This window comes from Argiope bruennichi, chromosome 9, assembly GCF_947563725.1.
Source record: "Argiope bruennichi chromosome 9, qqArgBrue1.1, whole genome shotgun sequence".
In the NCBI taxonomy this organism is placed as follows: domain Eukaryota; kingdom Metazoa; phylum Arthropoda; class Arachnida; order Araneae; family Araneidae; genus Argiope; species Argiope bruennichi.
Window position 1 is genome coordinate 122,290,291 of NC_079159.1, and position 16,291 is coordinate 122,306,581.

The following is a 16,291-nucleotide window of genomic DNA, read 5'->3' on the forward strand; positions in this document are numbered from 1 at the left end:
ATTTAGATTAAAAATAGAAATATTTTGAGATTAACTTTTATTTTTTCACTATGTGATTGGGTATAATTTATAGAAAATGTAGGTACAATGGAGAAAATATTTTTAAAATAATAATAATAATAATAAATATATATATATATATATAATTATATAAATAATTTTCGATTTCGGACTCGAACTCAAGACCAGCAAAAGAGAACGGCCCTCCCTACCGATCTAGTAACCAAGTCTCCTTTTCGGGAGAGTCTGAAGAGTCGAAGATTCTCATTAGGACTATCCAAAAAAAGGTTTAAATCCGGTGTCAATCTGGTCTAAAAGCACAATGCTAAGAATAGGAATGACTTCTGCGTATGTGCGTGAATTTGATTCTTAAAATTTAGATTAAAAATAGAAATATTTTGAGATTAACTTTTATTTTTTCACTATGTGATTGGGTATAATTTATAGAAAATGTAGGTACAATGGAGAAAATATTTTTAAAATAATAATAATAATAATAAAAAGAAATATATATATATATAAATAATTTTCGATTTCAGACTCGAACTCAAGACCAGCAAAAGAGAACGGCCCTCCCTACCGATCTAGTAACCAAGTCTCCTTTCCGGGAGAGTCTGAAGAGTCGAAGATTCTCATTACGACTATCCAAAAAAAGTTTTAAATCCGGTGTCAATCTGGTCTAAAAGCACAATGCTAAGAATAGGAATGACTTCTGCGTATGTGCGTGAATTTGATTCTTAAAATTTAGATTAAAAATAGAAATATTTTGAGATTAACTTTTATTTTTTCACTATGTGATTGGGTATAATTTATAGAAAATGTAGGTACAATGGAGAAAATATTTTAAAAAAAATAATAATAATAAAAAGAAATATATATATATATAAATAATTTTCGATTTCAGACTCGAACTCAAGACCAGCAAAAGAGAACGGCCCTCCCTACCGATCTAGTAACCAAGTCTCCTTTCCGGGAGAGTCTGAAGAGTCGAAGATTCTCATTACGACTATCCAAAAAAAGTTTTAAATCCGGTGTCAATCTGGTCTAAAAGCACAATGCTAAGAATAGGAATGACTTCTGCGTATGTGCGTGAATTTGATTCTTAAAATTTAGATTAAAAATAGAAATATTTTGAGATTAACTTTTATTTTTTCACTATGTGATTGGGTATAATTTATAGAAAATGTAGGTACAATGGAGAAAATATTTTTAAAATAATAATAATAATAATAATATATATATATATATATATATATATATATATATATATATATATATATATATATATATATATATATATATATATATATATATATATATATATATATATATATATATATATAATTATATAAATAATTTTCGATTTCGGACTCGAACTCAAGACCAGCAAAAGAGAACGGCCCTCCCTACCGATCTAGTAACCAAGTCTCCTTTTCGGGAGAGTCTGAAGAGTCGAAGATTCTCATTAGGACTATCCAAAAAAAGGTTTAAATCCGGTGTCAATCTGGTCTAAAAGCACAATGCTAAGAATAGGAATGACTTCTGCGTATGTGCGTGAATTTGATTCTTAAAATTTAGATTAAAAATAGAAATATTTTGAGATTAACTTTTATTTTTTCACTATGTGATTGGGTATAATTTATAGAAAATGTAGGTACAATGGAGAAAATATTTTTAAAATAATAATAATAATAATAAAAAGAAATATATATATATATATAAATAATTTTCGATTTCAGACTCGAACTCAAGACCAGCAAAAGAGAACGGCCCTCCCTACCAATCTAGTAACCAAGTCTCCTTTCCGGGAGAGTCTGAAGAGTCGAAGATTCTCATTACGACTATCCAAAAAAAAGTTTTAAATCCGGTGTCAATCTGGTCTAAAAGCACAATGCTAAGAATAGGAATGACTTCTGCGTATGTGCGTGAATTTGATTCTTAAAATTTAGATTAAAAATAGAAATATTTTGAGATTAACTTTTATTTTTTCACTATGTGATTGGGTATAATTTATAGAAAATGTAGGTACAATGGAGAAAATATTTTTAAAATAATAATAATAATAATAATAATAAAAAGAAATATATATATATATATAAATAATTTTCGATTTCAGACTCGAACTCAAGACCAGCAAAAGAGAACGGCCCTCCCTACCGATCTAGTAACCAAGTCTGCTTTCCGTTAGAGTCTGAAGAGTCGAAGATTCTCATTACGACTATCCAAAAAAAGTTTTAAATCCGGTGTTAATCTGGTCTAAAAGCACAATGCTAAGAATAGGAATGACTTCTGCGTATGTGCGTGAATTTGATTCTTAAAATTTAGATTAAAAATAGAAATATTTTGAGATTAACATTTATTTTTTCACTATGTGATTGGGTATAATTTCTAGAAAATGTAGGTACAATGGAGAAAATATTTTTAAAATAATAATAATAATAATAAATATATATATATATATATATAAATAATTTTCAATTTCAGACTCGAACTCAAGACCAGCAAAAGAGAACGGCCCTCCCTACCGATCTAGTAACCAAGTCTCCTTTCCGGGAGAGTCTGAAGAGTCGAAGATTCTCATTACGAATATCCAAAAAAAGTTTTAAATCCGGTGTCAATCTGGTCTAAAAGCACAATGCTAAGAATAGGAATGACTTCTGCGAATGTGCGTGAATTTGATTCTTAAAATTTAGATTAAAAATAGAAATATTTTGAGATTAACTTTTATTTTTTCACTATGTGATTGGGTATAATTTATAGAAAATGTAGGTACAATGGAGAAAATATTTTTAAAATAATAATAATAATAATAAAAAGAAATATATATATATATAAATAATTTTCGATTTCAGACTCGAACTCAAGACCAGCAAAAGAGAACGGCCCTCCCTACCGATCTAGTAACCAAGTCTCCTTTCCGTTAGAGTCTGAAGAGTCGAAGATTCTCATTACGACTATCCAAAAAAAAGTTTTAAATCCGGTGTCAATCTGGTCTAAAAGCACAATGCTAAGAATAGGAATGACTTCTGCGTATGTGCGTGAATTTGATTCTTAAAATTTAGATTAAAAATAGAAATATTTTGAGATTAACTTTTATTTTTTCACTATGTGATTGGGTATAATTTCTAGAAAATGTAGGTACAATGGAGAAAATATTTTAAAAAAAATAATAATAATAAAAAGAAATATATATATATATAAATAATTTTTGATGTCAGACTCGAACTGAAGACCAGCAAAAGAAAACGGCGCACCCTACCGATCTAGCCACCAAGTCTCTTATCCAGGGAGCGTCTGAAGTCATTTAGATTCTCATTACGACTATCAAAAAAAGTTTTAAATACGGTGTCAATCTGTTCTAAAAGCACAATGCTAAGAATAGGAATGACTTCTGCGCATGTCCGTGAACTTGATTCTTAAAATTTAGATTAAAAATACAAATGTTTTCAGATATAATTTTATCTTTGCACTATGTGATTGGGTATAATTTATAGAAAATGTAGGAACAATGAAGAAAATATTAAAAAAAAAAAAAAGAATTATATTTAAAAATAATTTTCGATTTCAGACTCGAACTGAAGACCAGCAAATGAAAACGGCGCACACTACCGACCTATCCACCAAGCCTCTTATACCTGGAGCGTCTGAAGTCATGAAGATTCTCATTACGACTATCAAAAAAGTTTTAAATACGGTGTCAATCTGGTCTAAAAGCACAATGCTAAGAATAGGAATGACTTCTGCGCATGTCCGTGAACTTGATTCTTAGAATTTAGATTAAAAATTCTAAAATTTTCAGATTAAATTTTATTTTTGCATTATGTGATTGGGTATAATTTATAGAAAATGTAGGAACAATGGAGAAAATATTTGAAAAAAAAAAAGAAATATATATAGAAATGATTTTCGATTTCAGACTCGAACTGAAGACCAGCAAAAGAGAACGTCCCACCCTACCGATCTAGCCACCAGGTCTCTTAACCCGGGAGCGTCTGAAGTCATGAAGATTCTCATTACAACTATCCAAAAAAAGTTTTAAATACGGTGCCATTCTGGTTTTCAAAGCTAAAGCTCTGGGTTTCAAATTCTAAGAATAGTAATAGATTCTGCGCATGTGCTCTGACTTGACTCTTAAAATTCCGATTGAATATAGAAATAGATTGACTTTAAAATATAGTTTTGAAATATATGATTTGGAATAATTCATAGGAACTCTATGAGTAATTGAGAAATATATATAAAATTTGTTTAAAAAAAAGAAAAATTATAAAATTATTTTTCGCTCTCGAGATTCGAACAGAAGACCTTCAAAATACAATGCCACGCCCTGCCAATCTAGCCACCAAGCCTCGTATTTCGAGAACGTCTGAGGGGTCTAAGATTCTAAGTACGACTCGGCAATAAGTTTAAGTATGGTGTAAATCTGGTTTTCGAAGCACAATGCTAAGAATAGGAATAGATTCTGTGCATGTGCGCTGAATTATCTCTTAAAATTTCAATTAAATATAGAAATATTTTGACTTTAAATGTAGTTTTGAAATATATCATTTGGAATAATTCATAGGAACTCTATGAGTAATGGAGAAATATATATAAAATTTGTTTAAAAAAAAAGAAAAATTATAAAATTATTTTTTGCTCTCGAGATTCGAACAGAAGACCAGCAAAATAAAATGCCACACCCTGCCATTCCAGCCACCAACCCTCGTACCTCGAGAGCGTCTGAGGGGTCTAAGATTCTAATTACGACTCGGCAATAAGTTTAAGTATGGTGTAAATCTGGTTTTCGAAGCACAATGCTAAGAATAGGAATAGATTCTGTGCATGTGCGCTGAATTATCTCTTAAAATTCCGATTAAATATAGAAATATTTTGACTTTAAAATGTAGTTTTGAAATATATGATTTGGAATAATTCATAGGAACTCTATGAATAATGGAGAAATATATGTAAAATTGGTTTAAAAAAAGAAAAATTATAAAATTATTTCTCGCTCTCTAGATTCGAGCAGAAGACCAGCAAAATACTATGGCACACCCTGCTGATCTTGCCAACGAGCCTCAAACGTCGAGCGCGTCTGAAGGGTCTAAGATTCACATTAGGACTCGGCAATACATTTTAAGTACGGTACAAATCTGGTTTTCAAAGCACAATGCTAAGAATAGGAATAGATTTTCCGCATGTGCGCGGACTTGACTCTTAAAAGTCATATTTTCGTCAGAAAACTAGTTAAAATATGAAACTAAATTAAATTTTATTTATCTATATTTTTCTAAAGTGAATGCCACTTGATTGAATATATAGGTATCAGTTTTTAATTTAAGTAAACAGAGCTGAATGCACTTCAATTACCTGCTTGTAGAATTATTTGATTAAAAAGATTTAAATTCATTTGGAAATCATTGTGCATGTAGTATTGTTGCATGTTGATAGTTGGCGTGTAGAAATGCGAATTCCGTCTTTTACAAATGTTGATAGAGATTTATCTTTCACTGAAGTTTAAAGTTTATCTCATTCTGTGTGAAGTCATTTATTTTATTAATTGAGAAGATTTTCTTATTATAAAATTGACACCCATTCATTTTTTTCGATAAAAAGCCAAGCAAGAATAAATTTCCATCTACAACTACAAATCGAATCTTGGATTTGGACTGCAATATAAAATTAAATATAAAATAAATCGAACAAGAGCACCTTTTCGTTTCCAAATGTATTAATTTGTTTTATTGACTTTCAAAATTGTTCTCGCATCACAATTCTTTGTATAATTTGATTTTAAAATTATACATGAAGTATAAAAAATGTAATTGGATCAAAATCTTTATAAAATAAGCATGAAATGTAATTTTACCTTTAATTTTATAATTTAATTTGTGAGAAGGAAATTTCTGGAGACACCGAAACAATTATTTATTGAAAAAAGTAAATTGTTTCACTTTTTTCCTCCTCTGATTTCTCGTGATGTTATAGGGCCTTGAACTGAAGTTTGCTTTTTTATGTCGTAATTTCGGATATCATAACGAAATTCATCGGAAAAAAATTATGTGCTTCAACTTAAAAAATATTTGAATAAAAAAAAAATTCATAGAAAAAAACTGCGAAAAAATCCTGCAATTGCAATAAATAAATAAAACAGTCACAATACATTGAAATACAGTGAAGTAACAATATAAAACAATTAATCATTCATTTAAGAGAAAGGGGTTGATTATATGGCATTAAGATATAAAATAAAAATAGTTGTTTGCAATTTAATTTTGTCTGGAAAAACAGAAAGAAACCCCTGTTCTCTATTTGTTTTACGTTGCTATTTTTGACATAGCTTCAGCGGAAGATACATTTTAATAAATTTTTTTTTCAATAATGATAAGTAATTTTAGAATCAGAAGTTATTTAGAATAGTATTAAAAAATGAAAATATATGCATACAAACACATAATTTTTGAAGCAGTTTTGTGACTGAAGATAGAGAAGACACTTTTGAATTTCAAACTTCGCTTTATTCCATCCGGGGAGGCATAATTTATGTACAATCAAGAAGCGACGAGGTACGTCAATCTACATCACAAAACAAGAGCAGAAAGGCGAAAAGAACCCGAAACATTTATCTCCAATGATTATATACTAAGGGGTTCTGATAGAGAATTCTTTACATGTGTCGTTTTAGGTAGGGGAATTATAATTATCTTTTAAAAGAATTTGTTTAGACTGACAGATTTTTATCCCTTCACTTGGACCGTGAAAACCGCTGATTTAAGCATTTTTACAGAGCTTCTGTAGAATTAATTAAATAAAAAAGTGGAAATGCATTAGAAAAGAAGAGAATATTTTAGAATTAAGTTAATATGCGTTAAATTAAAATAAAAATTAGGAAAATAATTAGGATTTAATTTAGATTTAGATATATCATTATATGTATACCAGTTACAACAACAGGCAGAACTGAATTCAATCTTTGAGCTCTTTGAAAGCTTTAAAATTGACTTTCCAAATGAGAAGCAAAAAACGATATGAGCTTTAAATTTAATTCATTGAGCCACTCCGTCCAGAATTTTGGCTATCCCTTCAACTAAACAAATAAAATGGAATAATAAAGCTATTTCTATTTATTAATTGATAAGAGTTTGATGCCGCATTGTGCCCTCTTAGCAGAAATGACAACCTGATTTCACGCCAGGGATGGAACACCCTTATTCCGAAGGCATCAATCTGACACCGAGTAGCTAAAAACCGCTGTCTTTTCCTTAATCATCTTTGCTCATTCTTTAATGTAATTTAGGAAGCGACCTTCATTTCAGAATACAAGATTGCATTAAATTTAAAATAATAATAATAAAAGTAATATTAAACTTAGCATGTGTAATGCTATAATAATGAAAGGGGAAATGTGAAGCAGTTAACTTATAATTAATATAATGGTTTTTTAGATTCGGCGCAATATTTTTGTCCCTTTGTAGAATATAACAGGCTAAGAGAAAGACTACAGATTTTATGTAGATAAATAACTGAATTAATAATTGCTCTGCTAAATTTTGCATTTCTACCGATTTTGATAGGTATCACGTTTTTCAAGGTTTATGTTTTAATTCGGTTGAAATGAATGCGGAAATATCCTCTCACTTTTTATGATTTTTTTTTTTAATGAGCTGGGGTGAGACTTGCTATCGTAGAAATATTGATTTCGCCTGTACATGAAAGCTATTTCCAACTTATTAAAATCTCGAGTCCAAAGTTTTTATATCTGAATATCAATAAATAAATGAATACAATAGCGGATAAGAGTAATGAGATAAAAGCATGAAACGTTGTCTCTAGTATTACAGATACACGTAAAGTTTGCGTTAATCCATTTAGGGAATTACTGCTAAAAATCCCTCTTTTCATAGCCTTATAATATGTGTTGCCAATAAAATCTAATAACACAATAGTATGCATTTTTGATTATTGCTTCGTCTAACACCACTAGCCAGAAAATGTAATTTTAAAATATTCTTATCTTGACCTTAAAGTCGTAGAAGAACTTTAATTTTAAATATCTCATGAGTTCCATTTACACTCTTGCATAGCTTTTGTTCTCTTAAAAAATCAGGCTGTATCTGATATTGCTGTAGCTATTTTTAAGGCCTCCTGGAAGTAAGGAGGTGTTTGACTGATTGTAAGATTTTGGCTTGAGGACCAAAAGGTTGCAGTTCGAATTTTTATTTCAGTTTTGCGCATTGTGCCTCCCCTCCCCCGGTGGTGTGATGCAAAGTTTGTAGAGGGGAAGCAGGTCAAGTAAAATCTTTGATATTAAATTGCAGTTCAAAATGATGTCAGTTTTAAAATAGCACTCTTTCTGATTAAAAATAGGAAATTAACCAAACTAAATCAATCACAAGGATGTACAGCTCTTGCTGTCCTGTAAAGTCTCTTGTACTTAACATAGTAGAACGTTTGTAAGGCCACCATCGTTGGTATTTTAACAAAACTGAGCTGTCTTGAAGGGTGACATTTGAAGAGGTATATCTGATGATTTGAAAACACCCCCCCCCCTAAATAACGAAAGAATGTATAAATAAAAATAGCAAAATCACTAATCTAATCAATTAAAAATGCAATTAATTAAAATTATTTATTCTTACAAATTTCTCTCGAAGAGACATTTTTACATTTTTAAAATCTCCTTAAACTCTTTTTAACTCCTAGTTGTATTTCTCTCGGATTTAATGAGCTTTAAGGATTTTACGCACCTCCTCAGATGTAAAATTGTTTTCATGTGAACAGACAATGGCATTATTGTCCATTACGTGAATTCCATTCACCACGATAGATGGCGACACAATACTTTCGCATGGTGGATGTTTAACAGACGTTGCAGTATCCTGATAAATATCACTTTTTTTTTTTTTTTTTTTTTTTTTTTTGCACCTGCAGATCAGAGCCAGCCTTATCTATAAAGGGGCCTGTGTGCAAGAGACCATTTGGGGCCCTAATGTTTTTGCAAAGTAAAAAAAAAAAAAAAAATCAAATTTGAACACATATTATTATTTCATGTTTATTTAATGGCATGATTGAATTGTTGCTATTAACTACTTCAGAAAAATTACAATTTTTTTTGCAATTTTTTTTCGATGCTTAGTATAAAAAGCGCATTTAAGCATTATGCACACATGCTTGACCGAAGCTCTTTACACATGCTCATTAACACATGCTCTTTATTAATTTTAATTTGCTGAAAGAGAGCTCAGCATTTATTATAATAACTGTCAATGTAAAGAAAAGTTTTAACATAATTAATATATTTAGAAATAAATCATTAAGCGGGTTATTATTTAATATATATTGCAATATGTGTTGAGCGTTATTTGCGTCCCTTTCATTTAAAATCACATCCCGTAGCAAAACAATTATTTAGATTAGGTTTTCATCTACATCGTTATTATAAAACATTGCAAAGTTTTTGGAACATTTTTCTAATTCAAGATTTTCTAATTTTCTTTATATCAGTGATTAATTTGAAATAATTTAAATTTATCTTCTATCTGTACAATAACAGTATCAGTTACAGAGTTAAAAAAATAACATCAAAATTCCTCAACCGGGTTTTCTATAATTTCATCTTCTGCTATTTCGAAATACAGTTTTTCTCTTTTCTCGAATTCCTTTTTCAGAAAAATGTTCTGAAAGATTCAAATTACATACTATCGTTTTTGCTTCGTCTAAAAATGAGTTCAATTTGGTTCTTAAATATAGGATTTTAGTTTTATTGATTAAATAAGAAGTCCAATCGAGAACAATTGTTTTTACGTGAAATAATTTATTGATAGTGCTAATTTTAGACAATAATATAAACCAAACTATACAGCATAAACTAAATGTCATTTCTTGTATTAAATCCAATAGATATTTTGCTTCGAATACCGCTGTATTATTGTTATTTGCATCAATAAATTCTTCTAAGGCATTCCAAGTTTGTTTAAACTGTGTATACACTGTTATAACCGCATCTATTTTGGTTTCCCTAAAGAGTGTCGCATAATGGTTTAAGAGTAACGTTTAAATGTTTTTGTAGAATTTCCCATCTTTTTGTAGATGCAAAAAATAATCAATATAAATGTTGCAATATTAAAAAAAAATTACAATATATATTACTGGGAGCGGCATCACATATTAATAAATTAAAAGAGTGTCATAGGTAAAGCACATAAATTGAATGAGGTTTAGAGCAATTAATTCTGAATTGTACACATTTACATTTCCCTTTCATGTTGCTACCGTTGTCTGTCCACTACAATCCATAATATCTAAATCAAGCTCAATTAATATTTCCAATTATGCTCTTATCAGTCCTTCTACAGTCACATGTTACTTTAATAAACCCTATAAAGTATACTAATTTATACTTAATTTTTTCTCTTCAAAATTTACATACCTAATAAAGAGTATTGTTTGTTTTTTATGGAAAATATCAGAAGTAGAGTCCATTTGGATACTGTATGTAATACATGGCTACTTTTGTATCGTCCTCAATTTTGTTAAGAATTTCATTTCCTAGCGCAGGAATAATTTATTCTTGCATGTGCTAAATCATACATAATTCTATTTTTGGAATTTTTTATTCTGCTTGTATGATCCATAAGCACAATGCCATATTTACTTAATAAGTCGATTAAACCTTAAAAAAATCCATTATTAGACATTCATATTGTAAATCTCTTCAAATAAAACTCCTTTCTGTCTGGTGAACCCCATTTTATTTGAGGTAGACTGTTACAAATTAGGACACTTCTCACAATTGGGTGCCATATCTAGGTCACAGAATCGTTCTTACACTAAACGTCAAAATAGAATAAGAATTAACAAAACCTTCTTATGCGACAGTACCGCCATCTATGGGTGTCAATCTGTAACACATATTATTTTATGGTTTCCTCGACATAAAAGATTACTACATGCTAAAAAATAGAATCACATCTACAATTCTTTGAAATAGTAATTAAAGTCGTTCCGTTTCCTTATTTATATTAACTTGATTTGTTTTATTAATAGTCGAACATAAATTTAGTCGTTTCAGTAATTCTTCCCAAGCGATAAATAAATTAATCATATAATAGTCGTATAAATCATATAATAATTAATTATATGATCCATAAGCACACAGTCGTATTTACTCAAGTAGAGCGCTCATCATCTTGAATTACAGTTGATGAATTACTCCAGCTATTATAGACACCTATAAATCGTGTAGTTTTTTTTTTTTTCATTTCCATTCTGGAAATTTTCATTCCATTCACTTTTTATTCTGGAAAATTATGTACAGCAAAAACAAAATATAGAGCATTGCTTTTTTGAATAAATCAATCATCTGCGAATCAGCATTTTGCCATTTGGTTTTTAAAAAACAGTAAATAGTGGAAATGCTCCACCTTCAGAATTCTTAGCAATAACTCCTTTATGTTGTACAGGTCTGTTTTTAACACAAAATGTTTTAAATTTATCAGTTATAATGCTTGGTCATAAACCTGAATCACTTATAGGCTTGATCACATTTGTTATTGTCATTCGCGTCGTTATTTTCTGATTCAATCATATTTGTATTAGCGTATGGTTCTTAAAAGATTTTCACAGTTTCTACTCTTTCATTGCAAGATTGTGTAGTTTGTGTGGAACTTTTTTCGACAGTTTAAGCTGAATTGTAACTTCTGGAGACGAAGCAGTTTCAATGCCAGAATTACTTCGTAGACAATGAATCAGATACACTCATGACTTCTGAAATTTAGCTGCTCTTTTTCCTTTCCTGCTAATTTTCTTTTTCAAAACTAAGTCTTGACACCTAGCATGAATTATCAAAGTAATATATGCACTTTAATTTAGCAGATGAGGTAAATGATCGTATTTTATGTTTATAATATGTTACACACTTGCACTAAACTGTAGTGTATCTGAAAACTTCGTATATTTCAAAATCCATCAATAATTCCAGTTAAATTTCTTCCTGTCTTCTTCATTACAGTTCAGAACATTTTTTAAAATTCTTAATCATGTTGGGGGCTCTGGTACTAGCATCCGCCGCACCTCCTGTATGGCCCGCCCTAGATAAGAAAATGATTGAGGCTCCTTTTCCTTGGAATAAAATTTTTTTCTCATGGTAAAACTGATAAGTTCTCTCTAAGAATGCTAGGAACATATTTGAAATCTTATTTTAGCATTAAGAGACAAAATAAACTTTTTATTTTTATTTTAAAGAACAATTCTTTATGTTATGAAGAATTATATATGATTAATATTATTTATCTGCTGTATATATATATATATACTTGCAGCAGATAAATAATGGATTTCAAGAATTCTACCTTTTTTATGCAAAAAAAAAAAAAAAAAAAAAAAAAATTGTTTATTTCAACAAACATTTATGCCAAATATTCTTTTAAAAAATATTTCAAATCATGTGAATTCTATTTACATAATCAATACTGCTTTTATACAGAGAAATGTCATATGATGTCTGATAGAGAATACATATTATACAAAAAAATATAAAGAAACTAGATGTTTAGAGTTTTTATGTATTTTAAAGAGAAGCTCCCATTTGTTAGAAAACTATGTAAATAATTGTGTTATGGTGAAATTTTGTTAATTTGGAAATTTTTTATTTGAATCCTTGAAATCACAATTTATAAGATTGTAATAGGAAAACTTCATCTATAATTTGAATTAATATTATTTAAGATGTAGTCAAAAGAAAAGAAAATTAGCTACAAAATTTTTATATCTTACATGAAATCGTAAATTTTAATAATGAATAAAGTTACAATCAAGAATTCACTCAAAAAAAAATTTGTCTACCTAAGGATAATGTTATTATATTATTTAAACCAGCCAGCTTTGGATGGCCCTTACAAGTTTCTTCATACAGCATTTGAATTCCTTGGATAATTGAAATTATTTACTAGGTAACAGGAAAATAAATAAAGCAATTCCTCAAGAATGGGGGGAGGGGGTGAATTGTAATGATTTCCAAATTCAGATTTTGAGGGGAAGAATAAAGGAGGGGAGAAAATGATGGGATATGGGACTGGAGGGGGATATATGTGTATTCTCTAAGAGAAAGAGATTTTTATTTTCTTAGGTCCTATAATAAGTGGAAGATGATAGGAAGGGGAAAAAAAATGTAACTGGATAAAAAAAAAAAAAGATGCAGCATGTAGGAGACCCAAATTATCATGTTCCAACATTCTTTTTGTCCTGATGTGAAAGGGTATATGTAGTGGTCAGAGTATGGCTAGATAGTAATGAATCATCTTCAGTTCCTAATAGATGGAGGTATGAAAGGGTAAATTGGATATGATTGTGGAGTATATAGCCAAGCACCCCCCCCCCTGCCAAAGCTGACTGGTTAATTTCCTTCTAAATGGTTATTCACTGCTTCCTATTTGGGTGGATGGAAAGAATAAGTGTGCTAGCATATCAAAAAAGTGATACATATCATTGTACTTAAAATGGAAATAGCATCATTGTTAAGGTTCCTGTCCAGGTTAGAATTATTTCTGGGTATTGACAGAAAGGGAAAAATGGGTAGCAGGAATACAGAACAAAAATTGTGTAGCTCTGTTTCCGTCACTTGCCTCAGTTTAACCTTTTTCCTCCCAAATAGTAAAAAAAGAAATAATGAAAGGGAATATCGAAGCTATGAGATGAAAAAAAGCTTTAAACACCCTGAAGGAAACACACTCCCACTGTTTTAGTTTCCTTTTACATATTCCAGGATTCTATTTTTCTGGCGAGGTGGATGGAAAAGAAAGTTGGATTGTGTAAACATGCCCCCTTCCCCAGAGATGAACATAGGTAGGCCTGTTGTCCTATAATGAACCTTCACCCCACTAGGGTTTGAACAATCACTGAGTCTTGATAGACAGAAGTAAATGGGTATAGAAAAGGGACACAAGAATAGAAATATGTAAAGCAGTAGCTCTGAGAGGAAAACACCCCATTTGTTTAGTTTCAAGCTCTGTTTTTCCATCCAGATTCAAATATACATAGTGGAGCATAGAAGGACAGTCAAAGGTAGCAGCATAACCACATAGATTTGTACCCTAAGCCAATGTGACCTCTTTTTTTTTAAGTTTCAAACTTTCGGGTTGTCTACTTTACAAGAAACAAAGAAAAATCACTTCAGGCAAAATAAGGTCACACAGAGTAAAGTCATACAGAATTACACAAAGTTGTTATGTAAATTTATTTCTAATGTATGTTTTTCAGACACAAAAACCTGGAATATATCATCACATTAATGACATATCTTTGTACAAAATATTACATATTTCACTAATCTTTACTCATAGATACTAATTTTGCATCTTGTTTGAATGTTGGCAAATGATTTGAATATATTCTTGTTAACTTTTAACATAATAAATAAAAATTTGGATACATGATGAAATTCACTGAACACAAAATTAAGACAAATAAAAACCCTTTATTAGGTATTCCAAAGTAGATAAAACCATAACAATATTCATGGAACAAACAACAAGTAATCACTTGATGAAAATGGATTTTAATATTACATAATGAAACCTAAAGCTGAAAATTGTTCATGCAATTTCTAAGGGTAATAATGCAAATGAAAAAGCAAATTGGAATTAGATATAAATCAAAAAGATTTGAAACTAAAGCATAACTTGCTCATAAAAGAATAGAATCAAATTATAGCTTCCAAATCATTACCTTAAGACAAAAGCATATCTACACTTATGTTTACACACGAGTATGGTATTTTCTTGATAAAAAAAAGGAAATATATATATATATATATATATATATATATATATATATATATATATATATATATAAATGAATACATTAGTGCTTCTTTTAACTGTTCTCTTATGGAAATTCGCATTCTCTCTCAATGCCTACAAATTTCAATTGCTCTGTTGGACCATATCTAAAAAGAAAAGGAAAAAATAAAAAATAAATAAAGTTTAATAATCATGGCGATAAAATACAAATGAAAAGACATCTGGGAGGGGGGGGGGGAAGAGGAGTAAAATATTTACGCATTCACATTCCAATTTAGAAGTGAAACATTACACTTGCTAATAAAACAACTAGCCCATTGAGTAACTTCGCTCCTCATTTTCAGAAAAAAAACATGAAATTATATAATATTTTTGTTTATTTCTATATTCTACGAAATTATTTCAATATTCTACGAAATTATTTCAATATTCTACGAAATTTTTAGGGGGAAAAAATGTCTGATTGCTGTGAAATACCTTCTGCAGTTTTAATGAAGGATAATACAAATACAATTTTAAAATATCATGAGATTGCTTAATAATTTTATTTGTTTTATCCCAAAAAATCTCTTTAAATGCTCAATCAAGTCAAATCAGACTATGGTAATCGAATTAACTTAAATTAGTGTGTTAAGTGTTTGAAATATGACATTTTTAACTAGAACAATATTTCACATATATATCAAACAAAGTAGCAAATATCAATTGTTGAATAAAAATAACACAACTTTTTAAAATTTATTTTTAGCTGAAGAGTTGAAAATAAGAAAATAGAAAATTAGCTGCATGTAGGGAATTCATCAAAATAGAGGAAAATATAATCTGAAGTGAAAATTTCAGAAACACAGAACTGAGAAGTCACTTTTATTCAGATTTAAATGAATAAAAAAAGCAGCAGATATTCAAAGTATTTCAAAAAAATGGAAAATAATAGACATTATACAAATATATTCTGTAGTTAAAAAAAATCTATTCATAAATTTGAATAATACAGTACACACATAACATAAAAAGATAAATTAAAAATAATTGTTATTTTTACATTTATTATTATTAATAAATGTAAATAGTTAATTTAATATTTATTTTATTTTCTCCATAAAATAGACTGAATAGAAGTCGGTAAAATTGGGAAATAGAGCTATTATGAAATAATGGAACAAATTTTGAATGAAAACCATGAATTGTATTGAATTTAAATACTATATATATATATATATATATATATATATATATATATATATATATATATATATATATATATATATATATATATATATATATATATATATATATTGCATTTTAGGGTTTAGCAATAATCAGATGAAGAATTTTTTAACATTTTGTTCACTTATTTATAAAAGCTTTGACCAATTAAGCAACCAAATATATAAAAATAACTATTTACTTAGTCTGACTAATTTCAAATTCAAAATATTTAACAGCCACCTCAACATTATTATTTAACCTAAAAATGTGTAAGTATCCATAGAGCAACTATGAAATAAAAG

The 16,291-nt window shown here is 29.0% G+C and overlaps 1 protein-coding gene across 2 annotated transcripts in view; it reads right to left on the reverse strand.

Moving 5' to 3' along the window:
- Positions 1 to 14,488: 14,488 nt before the first annotated feature.
- LOC129984254 (histone-lysine N-methyltransferase E(z)-like) overlaps positions 14,489 to 16,291 on the reverse strand; it is a 32,490-nt gene continuing 30,687 nt past the window's right edge. The window contains exon 19 of one of the 2 annotated variants that reach the window (XM_056094093.1): positions 14,489 to 14,926. In XM_056094093.1, coding sequence (XP_055950068.1) covers positions 14,866 to 14,926 — 61 coding nt within the window. In that variant the 3' untranslated portion in view covers positions 14,489 to 14,865. The remainder of the gene's footprint in view (positions 14,927 to 16,291) is intronic. The other variant, XM_056094094.1, reaches the window with a different exon arrangement.